The following is a 17,469-nucleotide window of genomic DNA, read 5'->3' as shown; positions in this document are numbered from 1 at the left end:
TACAGGGTATTTTGATTACTGGAAGTTCCCAATTTTAACATAGTTTAATTTGTCCGTCTTTTCTTTTGAGGTTAAGTGCTATTTTATATCTAATTTCAGAAATCTTTGCCTTCCTTCGAATCTTAGAGATGTTTTCTTTTATAATTTTCATCCAGTTTTACTGTTTTGCCTTTCATATTTAGATCCACAATCCATCCGGAATTTAGTTTTTGTGATTGCTAAGAGGTGGGGGATTAAAATTTATTAATTTGTAAGTTCTTTCAAAAAGAACTTCTGATAACATCAAGTTTAAGGGTTTAGTTCCAGAATAGACTGTTCCACAACTATTCTGCTTCACTTGCCAAGTTTTTTGGGTGCTGCGGTTAAAGTGAGGACTGGGTAAGGGGGGTGGATCAAAGAAAACGCACTGAAAAACTTCCATGGGCCCTGGGATGATATGACTCTGTACTTGTCTACACTTCATCTTTGCATAGGAAGGACAATATCATGAATATTCACTCTGAGACATTGTATTTGCCACCATCAGCTCTTAGATGAACTCAGTATCTCCTCTTCCATGCTTCTTTATCATGATTTCCGCGGTGTACTCTGCATTTGACATGCAGTGATCAGGCCTTTGTTCATCTTCCCAGCCTCACTCTTGGCCACATAAACTTTGCTCTGCCCCTCTATGGATGCGGGCCGCTTTGGAAAATCACTCTATTCTCCGGAGGGGCTCCTGTTTGCCTTTCAGGATTTAGTATTTCTTCATTCCTAAAGCCTGGTTTATAGAAAGTCTCAACAAATGTATGATTTTTTTAATTAATTAAAATGGTAGAATAAAAAATGCATTATTAAAGAGGTGGATGGATGAGATATTTGTTGGATGGCTGGATGAATTGGACATCACTTCCTTCACTTTTAACAACTCTCCCCTTGAGAGGATTTAAAACCTTCTTGACGAAACTCTGGGAAAAGTTTCACTTTAGATGACTTTAGCTCTTCCTCCTTGGCCTGAATTGAAGCAATCGACTAGCTCGGGGTTCGCTCCGCCGAGGCAACTCAGCTAGTTTGGGCTGGATTGCCTCATCCCGGAAGTGGGTTGAAGGCCGTTGTGGTCAGTGCGGTCTCCCAGGCCCGGCCAGGATGGGTGGAGGTTCTGTTGCCAACATGGCCGACCCGGACCCCCGCTACCCGCGCTCCTCGATCGAGGATGACTTCAACTACGGCAGCTGCGTGGCTTCTGCCAGCGTGCACATCCGGATGGGTACGCGCACCCTGGCTCCGTGCGCCCCGGCGCCCCTCGTCCGCCCTGCTGCGCCTTGGGCCTCAGGAGGCGGATTTCCAGCTCCTGAGAGTCGGCTCTCCCCTACCCGCCCCTTCCCTCCGGGCGCCCTAGGGATCGGGGAAGAGCGCCCTGCTCCGATAGCGGGGAGGACGAGCTCGCTCCCCTCCCCAGGGGTCTAGGGAGAGCGCTGTTGGGGGAGCGGTGGTGCTCCCGTTCCTCTCAGAGAACGCAGCTGGGGCCCTCGGCGCCGCGGGGCAGAGGAAAGCGTCTGCACCCTTGATTTGGCATCTTTGAGAGAAACAGTTGTATTGGAAATAAGTGGAGGACGTGATCGCCGTGTACGTCAGGAGTTGTCCGCCTGATGTTTTTGAGTTCGAAGTTGCTGTGGACGTGCCTGTCTCCCGCACTGGGCTGTTAGCTCGTGTGAGGACAGAGCCCGTATCTATCCTGTTCACTGTTTTCTCTCTTTGGGGATTGGACGTAGAATGTGCTTGAGCATTAGTGAGGAATTTGCTGGTGTTGGAAACTTCCAGTCGGAATTCCATGTTTAGATTATTGTGCAGTATCCAGTGGGCAGAAATGATTGTGAATTTAAAATACGCAGAAGAGATCATCGCACACAATTATTCCAGCCCTTTGATTACAGAAGCTTCCCCAGATTTTCAACCTCTGCAGGCATTTGGAACTCATTCTGGAAAGCTTATGAAGATAGTTCTGATGCATTATTAAGAATCCTGATGCCTACTATCAATATTATTGGAATTGAATTTTGCAATTATTTTGGCAAGTGAGCTCAGCTTCTTTATTATAAGGAAATTTTTCATTCCAATTTTAGTATATGTGCTGCCGAAACAAGCACTTACAGAAATGTTTGAGGTAAAATATATGTAACATAAAATGTACCATTTTAACAATTCTTTAAAGATTTATTTTATTCATTTGAAAGGCAGAGTTAGAGAGAGAGATCCTTCACCTGCCGATTCCCTCCCCAGATGACCACAAGAGCCAGGCCTGGGCCAGGTTGAAGCCAGGAGCTGGAAACTGGGTCTTCTATATGGGTGACAGAAACAGCAACTTGAGCCATCACCTCCCAAGTAGTACATTAGCAGGAAGTTAGAATTGAAAATGGATCTGGGAATCAAACCCATGCACTCTATGATGTAGGATGCAGGTGTCTTAACTGCTGGGCCTGGAAATGCCTGCCTCTCTCCAGAACTTTTTGATTTTGCAAAAGTCAAATTCTATACCCATTCGATAATAAATTCATTCTCTCCTCTCCCAGACCCTACTTTCTGTCTATATGAATTTGACTTCTCAAGATACAAGTGGAATCAATTATTTGTTTTCTTTTGTGACTGGTTTATTCCAATTAGTTTCAAGTTGCATCCACATTGTAGCATGTGTCAGAATTTCCTATTTAAGTCTGTATAATATCACATTCTGTGTATTTGCCAAATTTTGTTTATACATTCATCTATTGGTGGAGATTTGCATGGCTTGGGTTTCTTAGTGAATATAGGTGTGCAAATCTCTCTTCAAGATCTGCTTTTAAATTTTTTAAAGATTTTATTTATTTATTTGAGAGTAGAGTTACAGAGAGAGGGAGAGACAGAAAAATTGTCCATCTGCTGATTCACTCCCCAGATGGCCACAACAGCTGGAGCTGGGCCTGTCAAGCCTGGAGCCAGGAGCTTCCTCCCAGTCTCCCATGCAGGTATGGGGACCCAGGCACTCAGGCCATCTTCCACTGCCCTCCCAGGCCACAGCAGAGAGCTAGATTGAAAGAGGAGCAGCTGGGACTAGAACCGGCACCCACATGGGATGCTGGTGCCACAGGTGGAGGCTTTTAGCCCACTACGCCACAGTGCCAGCCCCCTGCTTTAATTCTTTGAATAGGTTTCTAGAGGTACACTTAATGGGTTGTATGATAATTCTATTTTTAATTTTATAAGAAGTTGCCATACTTTTTTTCCATCCTGGCTGTACACTTTATATTCCTTCCAGCAGTGCACAAGGGTTCAAGTTTCTCCACACCTTTGCCAACATGTTTTTTTTTTAATTAAATTAGCCATCAAAATGAGTATAAGGTGATATTTCATTACTTTATCCATTTTTAAATCAAGTTGATTTTATTGCTGGTTGAATTGTAGGATTTCCTTATTTATGCTGGATATTAATCCTTTATAAATGTATTATTTGGGGAATGGTACCTTTTATTAGTCCAATATAAATTTATTTAAAAGCAGATAAAATTTAATGAGTGTTTATTCTGTGCCATCCACTAGGCTGGGTGCCAAGTGAATAGAAATGAAAAAGACTTGCTCCCTATTGTTATCAGTGAGCATTAAGTCTTTGTCTAAGTTAAGTCTAATGGAGGTGAATACCAAGTAGGCTTATCGATCATAAAGTGACAGAGGTATGTTTAAGGTCCCTTGAGAACATGAAGGAAGAACACCTAATCCAGACTGAGGAACTGAGAAAGGCTGAGTTTTGAGAAATGACTGGCAGTTAGCTAGGAGTGTGAGGGGAAGGGAGTGTTAGTATGTGCACACAGGGAGAAAGTGGGAACTTTTTTTTTTATGAAGGTGGTGGTGAGTTCCTGGAAGGTCATTGTATTTTTTATATGAGAAAACTTTTTAATAAGTATTATCTAATTATTAAGTCTTGGTGTTGATTTCTGGATATTGGTGATAAAATATTCTGAAAGGATTGGGCCAGCTCTGTGGCGTAGAGGGTAAAGCCACTAACTGCAGTGCCAGCATCCCATATGGGCGCCAGTTCTAGTCCCAGCTGCTCCACTTCTGATCCAGCTCTCCGCTGTGGCCTGGGAAAGCAGTAGAAGATAGCCCAAGCCCTTGGGCCCCTGCACCTGTTATGGGAGACTCGGAAGAAGCTCCTGGCTTCGGATTGGCACAGCTCTGGCCATCGGGGCCAACTGGGGAAGTGAACCAGCTGATGGAAGACCTCTCTCTCTCTCTCTCTCTCTCCTTGTCTCTCTGCCTCTCCTTCTCTCTCTATGTAACTCTAACTTTCAAGTAAAATAAATAAATCTTTTAAAAAAAGATTTATTTAAAAAAATTCTGAAAGGAAAAATTTTCTATTGTATAGAAACTGGAGAGATAGGTACTATAAGTAAGAAATAAAAATACATAAGTAAAAATGTTATTTGCCTTTAAAGGATAAGTTTCATTTTGGGGGAACATTTTTACTGCTATGGAAATTAAGACTTTAAAAAATATTTAGGGGTAGGTGTTTGGCAAAGTGGTGAAGATGCATCTTATATTGGAATGCCTGGTTTGAGTTCTAGCTCCACTCCCAATTCCAGCTGCCTACTAATGTGTACCCCAGGAGGTAGCAGCTGAAGACTCAAAGACTTGGGTCCCTGCCACCCATGAGGAGATGTCAATTGGTTCCAGGCCCCCAGCTTCAGGATGCCCAGCACTGGCTGTTGCAGGCCTCTGGAGACTGAACTAGCAGTTGGGAGATCTCTCTGTGTCTGCCTATCTGTCTCTCTCAAATCAATAAAATAAAAAAAAATTAAATGTACTAAAAATTTTATATCTACTTGAATGCTTTCTATTTCTGCCTTTCAGATTGAAGATACAATAATTTCTTTAAAATGTTCTATTTTTTACCTTTTGCTTTGTTGTATGTTCTTGTGTATAAGTAGATATTTAATACTTTCCTTTTATTCTGATGAAAACATTTACCTTTTGCCCCATCAAGTTAATCTTTTTAAGCTCATGCTTTTGGAGGATTAGATTCCTTACAATGTTTTAAATTACTTTGGAAGCTTTTTTTCTGGTTTTAATGAAAATCACCTTATATGGACTAAGAAATTTCACTTTGCTGTTCTAAGATAAATGCTAAATAATATAGTCACATGTAATTTTTTCTCTTTTAGCCTTTCTAAGAAAAGTGTACAGCATCCTTTCCCTGCAAGTTCTCTTAACTACAGTGACCTCTGCAATCTTTTTATACTGTGAATCTATACGGGTATTTGTTCATGCAAGGTAAGTGTGTCATCAGAAAGGCATATTATAAAGAAAGTTCATTTTTCTATTAACTTTTGAGGTTAAAATGTAAAAATGCTTCATTATATAACTCTTACAAGTCAGATTAGTTTTGTTTTTGATGAAGAAAAATGTTTCACAACATAGTGTTTACCTTTCAACTGTTCAACTCCTGGAAAAGTATTAAGAGTTTACTCTATGAAGTTTTATAAATTATGCCCTGTCCCAAAAGCTGAAGACATCCTCAAAAAATAAATGTACTTAGAAACTGTGAGTTAATTTTAGTTTGGGTTTGTGACTAGGATAATTTCATCAAGAAATTTTCAAAATAGCTCTAATTGATTCATGTCTAATTGAAGATAATTCATGCCTCCAACATAATTATTTCCACAGCTAAAAATAATAGTTTCTTTATTCTAAAGGAAAGGAAAAGTAAAGAATGAATATTTTCTTAGATACAGAGAATTTCTCTTCTTACTCCCCCTTTCACACCTATGAAAGGGGAGTCTTAAATGAATAGTTTGCTATTTGGAGTAAGTCTTTAATTTGAAGTATAGCCATATGGTAAATACCCTAAAAATGTAGTTAAGTATTAACACTTATTATTTAATTTCTTTATTGTATTTTTATTATAAAAATAGTATGCTAATAGCAGTAGTATGCTAATTTCAAACATTACTCAAATTGGTAGAAGTTTATAAAGTAAAAAGCCTTTATTCATTGTGGGCTGCTTGCTCTGTCCTGCTGCTCTTCCTCCCTACCTCATACCAATTTTCCAGTGTAAAAGTAATTTATTTCCAGTTTGGTATGGGTCATTTTTTTCCTGTACTTTCATATTCACATAGAATAGGTAAATTTTATTAAGTTGGGTAATATGATTCATGCTATTTTTAAATTTGAAATATTTTTATTATTATGTCTTTCAGTCCTGCCTTAATTTTGGTGTTTGCTCTTGGATCTTTGGGTTTCATTTTTGCATTGACTTTGAACAGACATAAGCATCCCCTAAACCTGTACCTTCTTTTTGGATTTGTGAGTATTTTGACAAATGTCTATTCCTTTAACATTTATTTCTGAGTTTTACATGTATTTATTTAACTGAATGCATATTTAATGAAATGACAACAAAATTTACGTTTTTTTCCTATTAGAGTATTTTAGGAAATTACTTATAATTTTGTAGTCTTTTAGGATTTTAAATTGCTTGTCAGTTTCAAAGCTATTTATTTAACATTAGGATATAGTAGAAAAAAATCTTTAAGTGGAATTAGATCACCTGGCTTTCCCACTGTTTGATTATATGACATTTGGTAAGGCATTTAGCCTTACTGTATCTAAATTTTCTCACTTGTAAAATGATAATATTAAGTAGATAATCCTTGTGAAACTTTCCTTCTCTAATTTTGTTAAAATTAAAACCTACTACCTCCAAAAACTCAGTCTTAGACTATGACCAGCACGAGTGGGTAAGGCAAGTTGTGTATTTTTAAAATTATTTTGTCTCTTCTTAAATCCATTATGACTGTGCTGACCTAAAATTTTAGTTCAAAACATTTGAAACTGATAAGAATTATCTGTAATCAAATAAGTGAAAAGGCTATTGATCAGATTAAAATGCTTTTAACTAAAGAAATTTGTGAATTCTGATAATGAGTTTGTGTTAATTTTGTGAAAGAAAAGCTCATGTCTTTGGAAGTTTCAACTATTATAAAGAGTAATTATTCAATTAAATTTTAAGCTCTTTTGTTTGTAAAGTTGTCAGTACAACCCAAGTTATTTCAAATAAAGAGAGTTTAAGGTTGTACGAGCTTCAGAACCCATCCTCAAACTCATCAGGCCTCAATAAGAGGAACTGCAAGAAAGTTCTAGAAATGATGCTGTTTTAGGAAATTTAGAGGCAGGATTTGTGGTCTCCCTTCCCTTGTTCTGTTATACCTCTTTTCTACCTCACAACTGTACTTACTCATTGTGTTCTCTTTTCCAACTTTAATTTTTATGTGACCCACTGTTGGCTCCCAAGTACTCCCAAGTGAAACTGTCAAGGGCCCAGGCTTCTGCAATGGTTCAGGCATTTCAAGAGAGAGAGGAGAGGAGAGAGGGAGAGAGGGGAGAGAGGGGAGAGAGGGGAGAGAGGGGAGAGAGGGGAGAGGGGGAGAGAGGGGAGAGAGGGGAGAGAGGGGAGAGAGAGAGAGAGAGAGAGAGAGAGAAAGTGAGAGAGAGAGCTTTTTGCTTTAGAACACAGTCTGGAACATAGTACTCCTCTTTACTCACCTTAAGTTGGCTAGGATATAGTCATATGGTCAGATGTACTTCCAAGAGAGGCTAAAAAATGTAAAAATTTAATCTTAACAGTCACATGGCCAGCTAAAATTTTGTTATGGGGAAGAGAATGAATATTGGGAGACAGTTTCAAGACTCCATCACAGCAAAGTACCACCTAAATATTTTTATTCTCCCTATGTTTGTATGAGATATTGAGGTTTTTCTAAATGTGTACATGATTTATAAAATAGTATTTTTATTTATATTACAGAGAAAAATTTTTTTATATTTTTTCCATAATCTTCCTGTTACAAATCTGATTAAGGCTTAAAGAGTGATAGAATCACAATTAGGATCCACATATCCTTGCCCATTAAACTGAGGTCTTATTTTCATTATGGTGAGCTTAATAACTGTCCCATATAATTCACAGGCTTCCTCTGAATCTAAAATGAGATTGTCCATAAGGGATCACATTGGACTGCTAAAGATTAGAAAGTGTACATGTAAATTTTACATGCATTAATTTCAGATTCTGTTTCTTAGACACTGTTGGAAGCTCTGACTGTGGGCATTGCTGGTAAGCCATAATTTCACTTCTCTATGTTACAATGTAGATAAATCTTTTTAGTAAAAAAGTATTTGGGCTTAAGATTTAACACCATGCAATGTCATATTTCAAAAACAGAGTATAGGATGAAGAATTCCTAAAGTATAAGCAAAAGTCAAGTATTGTCCTCTACAGTGAGCTTAGAGTAAGTAGAAAAAGTTTAAGGGAAAGAAAAGGAAAGGAGAATAATATTTCATTTATGTTTCCCATTTATGAAAATAAGACAACCATAGCTAATCTCCCAAATGTAAAGGGATCTTACATGAGCTGTGTTTTGAGCCATGTACTTTCATCATATAAACTTAGCTCCTTTAAAAATCACCTGCATTAAACCATGCTTTCATTCTGTCTCCTCTTATTTTACTAAATGATATGACAGAAAATAGTGGTAATTTCTGTTTCTTTACTTCATGTTAAATATGTACTTGAAATATGTATTTGAAGGCCAGCTGTCTGTTATTACTTGATATGCTATGTAATGCCTCAAGTAAGAACTTCAATAAATTAACAGCAAACATTCACATTCTGATTGTCTTAAAATGGTTAAGTTTAGCTACCAAAAAAGTTAACTATGACTCTCAATAATAGCAAACTGTTAGTACTATGGTTAATATAATTATCCCTGCCTGCTTTGTCATAATGTATATTTTTTGTTGAATTTGTACATCTATGTCATTGAATCTATACCTATCTTTTTAAAAGAAAGACAATATAATTAGTAATATATACTAAAATAAATGATTAAAGCTTTTTAACATAGACAGCAGGTATTATTATTTACTTGGTGTTAATATAATCTATTAATGTTATCAAATCTATCTTATCCCTCTCCCACTCCCCTCACCATGCATAAGGAATGTAGGAGAGAAATGAATTTCAGGATTATTGGAACTGGGGCTTGAAATACATAGATAAGGTGATCTGAGAACAAAATTGATTTCATGTTTTTGTTGTTGTGTTTTTTTTTTTTTTTTTTTTTTTTTTTTTTTTTAACAGGCAGAGTGGACAGTGAGAGAGAGAGAGAGAGAAAGAGGTCTTCCTTTGCCTTTGGTTCACCCTCCAATGGCCACCGCAGCCGGCGTGCTGCACTGATCCAATGGCAGGAGCCAGGTACTTATCCTGGTCTCCCACGGGGTGCAGGGCCCAAGCACTTGAGCCATCCTCCACTGCACTCCCTGGCCACAGCAGAGAGCTGGCCTGGAAGAGGGGCAACCGGGACAGAATCCGGCCCCCCGACCGGGACTAGAACCCGGTGTGCCGGCGCCGCAAGGCGGAGGATTAGCCTAGTGAGCCGCGGCGCCGGCCGGTTTCATGTTTTATCTTTTCCATGTTCACCTTCTTAATCCCATAATGGCATAAATGCAAAAAAGCCCAACAATGTAGCATTTAGGACTACAAATAATGTGGATATTTCATCCTTGAAAATTAAAAATTACTGAACCTCCTTTAAACAGGTTAAAATTTAGCATTCTGTTAAAATGTTAAGCATTTCTATTATAATAGTTATGGTAAATCTGGTGGTTATTCTCAAATTACAGAAGAGAAACTGCTACACAGCCAGCAAAGCCCACAGTCTGTTTCTGTTCTCTGTAAAGTATGATTAGGAGGCAATCCCAGACAGCCCAAATATTTTTTTGCCCAATTGCCTTGGATTGGGGTGATGAATTGCGTACAACCTACTAGCTGATTGCTAGAATTGGTGTTCTCTAGGAATTCCCAGCCAACTGGAGGACCTAGAATCCTGCCTTCTGATTTTTTTTAAAGATTTATTTATTTATTTGAAAGGTAGAGTTATACAGAGAGAGAAGGAGAGGCAGAGAGAGAGAGAGAGAGAGAGAGAGAGAGAGAGAGAAAGGTCTTCCGTCCGTTGGTTCACTCCTTAGTTGGCCGCAACAGCTGGAGCCATGCCAATCCAAAGGCAGAAGCCAGGAGCTTCTTCCAGGTCTCCCACACGCGTGCAGGGGCCCAAGGACTTGGGCCATTTTCTACTGCTTTCCCAGGCCATAGCAGAGAGCTGGATCAGAAGTGGAGCAGCCATGTCTTGAACCGGTGTCCATATAGGATGCCGGCACTGCAGGCGGCAGCTTTACCTGTTATGCCACAGCGCAGGCCCCAATGGCTACTGATTTTTAAACTATAATGGAAAATCCCCACAGATGTCTCAACTGTAGTTGAGACAGAAATAAATTAGTCACTCTATCAGATCCCTAAAACTCCTAACCAGCTACCTCTAGCCATTTCACTAACTTCATAGTCATGCAACCCCCTTATTTTGTATGAATGAATTTTTGGAACTTGTTTATTGCATTAAAGATATGGTTTTATTCTATTACTCATATTCAAGTTAGATAAGGGCTTTTTCATAATTATTGGTATGTTATAGAGAAGAAAACAAATCATTTCTATAAACACTAGAAAAAGCTGTTTTAGAATGTTTATATGGATTTTAATCAGTGTTTTAATTTTACAGTTACTTTCTATGATGTGTATGTTGTTCTGCAAGCCTTTATACTGACTACTGCAGTATTTCTTGGTTTGACTGCATATACTCTACAATCTAAGAGAGATTTCAGCAAATTTGGAGCAGGGTAAGTTATATATTCTTGGATATAATGTAAATCTTTAATATTATGAGCAATTTTGAGAAAAGTGCTATACTGTTAGCTTTGAATACTACCTTTCCAAATAGAAGGTAAAAAGAAATCATTCTTTGAATACTAAGTCAAGGCCCTAAACTTCCAGATAATACAAGGACATGGAAAGTGGCTTGTGTCATTTGCTTCCCTTGTATAATAAAAGCAAGTGAATGTAAAAAAAATAAAAATAAGAAAGAAAAAAAACAGCTTTCTTGAGAGGCAAGACTTATATGCTTTATTAATTTACCAAAATTATTTTGGTCTTGTTACCAAGACTTAATCCACATCTTTGTAAACAATGAAAAAGGCCCAGACATTGGAAATGCCTGCATGAACTTTAAAACCTTTTGATCCATCTAGATTAATGTCTATCTTCCTTCAACAAATGTAGGGAATGGTCTTTTCATATTAGGAGAATGGCACTGTGTTGCCCTCTCTTGGTGACAATGTGGACTCTTTGCTAAGCTCACACTGGCTTCTTGCTGGCACATAATCACCCAACCATTTTCTGTTCTTCCTGTTTTAATAGTAAATATTAACAAAAGTCTACTCTTGCAACTCCCTCTCCCCATTTTTTTCCCCTTTTGATCTCTCAGGTTACAAGAAATCTCTGTTGGGATAAATATAGTTGATCAACCAACACTATTGTTGGTATTATGCTGCTTAGTTTTATTAGAGTGGAGTTTGATTTGGGAGAGACTTTTTCCCCTTTTCTTGAAGAGATTTTACCTATGTAATTGTGTGGTATGTATAGTGAAAAGTTTGCTCTGTTTCCCAGTCTCCAACTGCTCCCCTCCCATCCATTCCAGTATGTCTTTTAAAATCCTGTTCTGGTAAACAGCCTCTCCTATATTTCAGCCTCTTCATAATTAATTTATATTTATTAACACAACTGGTAATTGCAGTTACCATATATAGATCTGAATATTTCTGAGATCAATACATCTGTGTCTGTTGTTTCTGATTAATTCTTGTGATATTTTCCCTTGTATGCTTGGATATTCTTGACTATATAATTATTCTTTTAAAAAAAGATGTTTTTATTTATTTATTTGAAAGGCACAGTTAAGAGAGAGAGTGGGAGAGAGAGAGATCTTCCATCCACTTTCACTCCTCAGATGGCCTCAATGGCTAGGATGGACCAAAGCCAGGAGCCAGGTGCTTCATATAAGTCTTTCACATGAGTGCAGGGGCCCAAACACTTGGGCCATCCTCCACTGCTTTCCCAGGTGCATTAGCAAGGAGCTGGACTGGTTGTGGAGCTGCTGGGACTCCAATCAGTGCCCATATGGGATGCAGGCATCACAGGCAGCAGCTTTACCTGCTGCTATGCCACAACACTGGCCCTACAATTATTCTTTAAAAAATTACTTGTTGAATTTCTTGAGGTCTAGGTTGACGGTGCATTCTTACATTGAGTGACCAGCAGCTGGGGAAACTATTCAATTACATCCACTTAAAATACATGACCAAAGATGTTTCTCAACTGACTAGGCATTATGAATTTGGACAACAAATCTGTAGAGAGAAAGTTTGCGGTAACAATTTCCCAGGGGTGTTTTCTTCTCAGTTCTGAGTGGGTATAGGAGAAGATATATGGCTTGCCCAAACATTAAGGTGATAGGTTTTAGGCAAATCCAGCTACTACCATACCATGGTATTACTTTGGGTTCTGCTTTTATGTAGATTTTAGCTTGATGATTCTTAGCAGTTATTTGATGGTTTTAAGAAGATATTCTTGGGCCGGTGGCGCGGATCAATAGGCTAATCCTCCACCTGCTGCGCCAGCACACCGAGTTCTAGTCCTGGTCGGTGTGCCGGATTCTGTCCCAGTTGCCCCTCTTCCAGGCCAGCTCTCTGCTGTGTCCCGGGAGTGCAGTGGAGGATGGCCCAATGCACCTGCTTGGGAGACTAGGAGAAGCACCTGGCTCCTGACTTCAGATCAGCGTGGTGCGGCGGCCATTGGAGGGTGAACCAACAGCAAAGGAATACGTTTCTCTCTGTCTCTCTCTCTCACTGTCCACTCTGCCTGTCAAAAAAAAAAATTAAAAAAAGAAGATATTCTTTGGTTGGCATTGGGGTGCAGTCTACCACTTGCGATGCCAGCATGCATCCCAAATTGGAATGCTGGTTCGAGTTCTGGCTACACTGCTTTTGATCCAGCACCCTGCTAATGTGCTGGGGAGGCACTGGAGGATGGCCCAAGTCCTTGAGCCCCTGCCACCCATGTGGGAGACCCAGATGGAGTTCTGAATCCTGGCTTTGTCCTGGCCAAACCCTGGACTTTGGGGCTATTTGAGGAGTAAACCAGCAGATGGAAAATTTCTCTGTGTGTCACTCTGCCTTTCAAATAATCTTTTTTTAAAAGAAATATTATTTTCTTTTTAATCCATTATCTTAATAGGTTTTTTTTTTTTGGCTGGGGGAGGGGGGAGTGCCAGTAAATGGTCTTAATAACCTTGTTTTCTATAATACTGGAAGCAAAACCCTTTAAAATTTCTTACCTGTGTTAGTACAAACAAGTTCTCCATCTCCAGTCCTGCCAGTTTCTACTCTGTTATCCACAAAGCAACTAGGTGATATAAAATTGATCATGGCACTATTAAAACCCATAAACATCTCACTACTGCTCATTGGATATAGCCCAATTCACCATGATAATGCATTTACTACCTTAAGTTATTGAATATTGACATGTAATGATTACCTAGCAAAATATTAATAATTATATTTATCAAGATTTATTTATTTTAAAGAGTTACACAGAGAGAGGAGAGGCAGAGAGAGAGAGAGAGGTCTTCCATCTGATGGTTCACTCCCCAATTGGCCGCAACGGTCAGAGCTGCACCAATCTGAAGCCAGGAGCCAGGAGCTTCCTCCAGATCTCCCATGCAGGTGCAGGGGCTTAAGGACTTGGGCCATCTTCTACTGCTTCTCCAGGCCATAGCAGAGAGCTGGATTGGAAGTGGAGCAGCCTGGTCTTGAAGCAGCGCCCATATGGGATGCAGGTGCTTCAGGCCAGGGCGTTAACCCACTGCGCCACAGCGCCAGCCCCAATAATTATATTTTCACCAGTACACTAAATACTTAAGAGTGGGATTTTATATCATTTTAAGCAAAATTGAATGGCACTAGTTATTGTGAAGCTCCAAAACCGAAATGGTTGTGGAGACTCAGGCCAACATGAGGTATAAAGTCTGAGCAAAAACAACTGCTTCAAAAAAAATTTTTCAGAAAGTTTATTTGCTACTTATAGTAGAGACTCAGGAAGATTTGTTAGCTGTATAAATGTACCGTGGTAGCAGGCAGTGGTGGCACTGCTTCATACATTGACTAATAGCTCGCATGGTTTTGCAACATCATTATTAATACTGTATAATTCTGCCATAAAAGAAATTAAATCTCAGAACTACATATGATACTTATACAAACTTGTCACTGGTGTGCTGCAGCTGACTACGAGCTTTCAAGAATCTTGCAAGTTATGTTAAATTGTTGGAAGCTTAAATATAGGCCTGGTGGAGGTATTTACATTAAAAAAAATCAGGAATTGCTACAAACTTTGACTTATTTTTTTCCCCCAGAGAGCCAGTTTACCAGTATATTAACTATTGTGTGCTCTTTCTTATTTTGTGCTTTTTGTTGGGAGAAAAGAGGATGGAGTTTATTTTTGTCAGTCAAATCAGCACTATATCTATGGCATTTCTCACTAAATCTTACCTATATTCACAGAGAGTTTGCTCTTTGGTTTTTAAATGTTTAATGAGATATAACAACTTAGAATGTATTTGCAAGATATGACTTTTAAGTCTTTACATAGTACTGTCTTTACAGAGAATAGTTTCACAAATTATAAACCCTGAGGTTCAAGTTCTACCAGAAACTTCTAAAACAGAGCCTATGAATTTAAATAACCCATTTATTGTGTGTACACTGAGGTCCCTGGAGGAAGGTATGTCTCATATTTGATAACAGAACACTGACCTCTCATACTTGATAACCAAGGACTGACTTCTAAACAATTGAATGGTAACTTGTAAAACTGTAGCAATGGCAAATTTGCATATATAAGTTAAGTTCTTTCATATATAAGAATAGAAAGTACATTGTGAACTTTGATATATTCACAGAATAACTTGCTATTGTTTTAAAAATGCAGTTCTGTTCATTTGTTCATATAGCTTTGATAAATCTCTGAATTAGAAAGTTTTGGTAAGGAAGTATATTCTAAATTATTAAAATTTTGGTTTTATAGACTGTTTGCTGTTTTGTGGATTTTATGCTTGTCAGGAATCTTGAAGGTAAGTTGTATTAGAATGGTTAACTTGAACTATAATACTGGTCACATCATATAAATAAGATCAAAAGGGTAACAGATACTCTTATGGTAGAACACTTATTATAACTGTCTGTGACATTTTTATATAGAATATTTGTACCATAATCTTTTTAAAAACTCAAGTTCTTATGTTAATCACTGTTATGACTGAAAGAAAGATAAAGTTATATAGAAAAATGCCCTCATTTTTAAATGCCAGCCTCTAAGTAACACATTTAATTCTGAAAAAGAAATATATTTCAAAATAATTTATATTTGGAATACTACTGTTCAAATCAAATGGGTAATTTAATTGAAAGGAAACTATCTGTCCATTAATCTAGTCATCTTTCCATCCAACAGAAGCAAGCTTGGACCTGACTTGCCTTTTTGTACTTCTAGCCTGTGTATATAAAGTTGTATATATCATTATTTAATATGTATGTAACAGATCATTGGGGGAGGTAACTTAAGTGCTCTTAATACTGTTCTCAAATAAAAACATATTTCTTTAATCTCTTGCCTACAGTCATTTTTTAATAGTGAGACAATGGAGTTGGTCTTGGCTGCTGTTGGAGCCCTTCTTTTCTGTGGATTCATCATCTATGACACCCACTCTCTGATGCATAAACTATCACCTGAAGAGTATGTGTTAGCTGCCATCAGCCTCTACTTGGATATTATAAATCTATTCCTGCACCTGTTACGCTTTCTGGAAGCAGTTAATAAAAAGTAATTGAAAGCCATCTCTAGAAACTGTTTCATTAAGTAATAAAGTTCAAGATATAATAAGTATTAAGTACCTTTATGATCTTTATATTCTGTGTATTTCTTAGCTTTAAAATATTACTGTTCTTTATTGTATCTCATTTCTGAATCCTTGATCTAGATGCTCAGGTAAGAAATACCAAATTCTATTCTTTTAAATTTTTTTCAATCCCAGACTAGCATACAAAGTTAGTCATTTGAAATTTGAAAGTAATTTTATGAGCAATTAGATTAAAAATATCTATTACTTTGGTGATTTTAGCTAAACTTTTTCTAAATTAATGTGTTTTTTATTCTAATTGATGTTTTTATTCTAAAGTGTTAGTGGCACTAATACCGTTAAAAGTATAAATCTCTTTTAGAAAGGAAAAAATATAAAAGGTAAATTTCATAGGGAAGTATTCAATATTATATTAAAATTATATTAAATGTTAGTGACATTTCATTAAAAATTAATTTGCTTGAAAGCTAGATATTAAAACAAAATTTGAAACAAATTATTTGTGTTTTTTTGAAGTACAAGTTTCATTTTAAAATTATACCAAGCTTATGTGGTTAGAGGACCCCAAAGATATGGGTTCACCTGTCATTAAGTATATATAATTCAAAATAAAAATATTTGGAAATAGTGTCTTGTGGTTTTGTGTTGGTCCCCACAGCATGTTAAGTTTGTGTCAGTGACCAATGAAGCATTAGCAAATCCTGTCACTGTACAGTACTCCCTCCTTATTTACCTTTAACTTTCCCCAGTTTCAGTTACCCTCAGGCACCTGTGGTCTGAAAATATTCAATGGAAAATTTCGTAAATAATTCATAAGTTTTAATTGCAAGCTGAGTAGGGTAGTAAAATCCTGCATTATCCCATTCTATCCTATCTGGGATGTAGATCATCACTTTGTCCAGTGTATTCATGCTATATATGCAACAAATGGCTTAGTGATTCAGGATCACCAAGAGTAGATGGTCCAACTTCTGATGCGTCATTATAAGGCCAGCAGTAACCTAACTGCATGTCATAAAGCCTGTGTCATTCACCTTACTTTATGCCATCACATAGGCATTGTATCATACCAACACAAAAAGGGTGAGTACAATAGATGTATTGCAATATATTATAGTTTTTATCATTAATACCTTACTGTACATAATTTATAAATTTTTTAAGGTTTATTTATTTATTTGAAAAAGTTAAAAAAAAGCAGAGAGAGATCTTCCATCTACTGGGTCACTCCCCAGATGGCTGCCACAGGCCAGGAGCCAGGCACTTCATTTGGGTCTACCACATGGGTACAGGGGCCCAACCACTTGAGCTATCTTCCCCCTACTTTTCTCAGGCCATTAGCAGGAAGCTGGGGCAGAAGTGGAGTCACTGGGACTTGAACTGGTGCCCAAATGGGATGCCGGTGTCACAGGCAGTGACTCAACCCATTGTGCCTCAATGCCAGCCCCATAATTTATAAGTAGAACTTTATGATAAGTATGTAAGTATAGTAAAAACATAGTATATATAGGATTTGGTACTGTCTTCAATTTCTATCATACACGGGAGGAACATACACACCACAGAGCACTGCTAAATTAACTACTGTACTAGT

General features: G+C 37.8%; 1 protein-coding gene across 1 annotated transcript; it reads left to right on the top strand.

Annotated features, from left to right (window-relative positions):
* Positions 1-1,043: 1,043 nt before the first annotated feature.
* Positions 1,044-16,503, top strand: TMBIM4 (transmembrane BAX inhibitor motif containing 4). Its single transcript, XM_002711316.5, has 7 exons — positions 1,044-1,246; positions 5,172-5,280; positions 6,207-6,312; positions 8,089-8,122; positions 10,623-10,740; positions 15,044-15,089; positions 15,636-16,503. The coding sequence occupies exons 1-7, from the start codon at positions 1,126-1,128 to the stop codon at positions 15,840-15,842; spliced, it is 741 nt and encodes a 246-aa protein (XP_002711362.2). The 5' UTR covers positions 1,044-1,125; the 3' UTR covers positions 15,843-16,503.
* Positions 16,504-17,469: the final 966 nt, after the last annotated feature.

Source organism: Oryctolagus cuniculus, chromosome 11 (genome assembly GCF_964237555.1).
Source record: "Oryctolagus cuniculus chromosome 11, mOryCun1.1, whole genome shotgun sequence".
In the NCBI taxonomy this organism is placed as follows: domain Eukaryota; kingdom Metazoa; phylum Chordata; class Mammalia; order Lagomorpha; family Leporidae; genus Oryctolagus; species Oryctolagus cuniculus.
This window is presented reverse-complemented; position numbering and strand designations above follow the sequence as displayed.

Excerpts from the sequence above, each read along its gene's own strand:
- TMBIM4 (XM_002711316.5), top strand. The coding sequence starts at position 1,126 with ATGGGTGGAGGTTCTGTTGCCAACATGGCCGACCCGGACCCCCGCTAC. Across the intron at positions 8,123-10,622 it reads TCTGACTGTGGGCATTGCTG|TTACTTTCTATGATGTGTAT; the intron begins GTAAGCCATAAT and ends TTAATTTTACAG. Across the intron at positions 15,090-15,635 it reads GCTTGTCAGGAATCTTGAAG|TCATTTTTTAATAGTGAGAC; the intron begins GTAAGTTGTATT and ends TCTTGCCTACAG.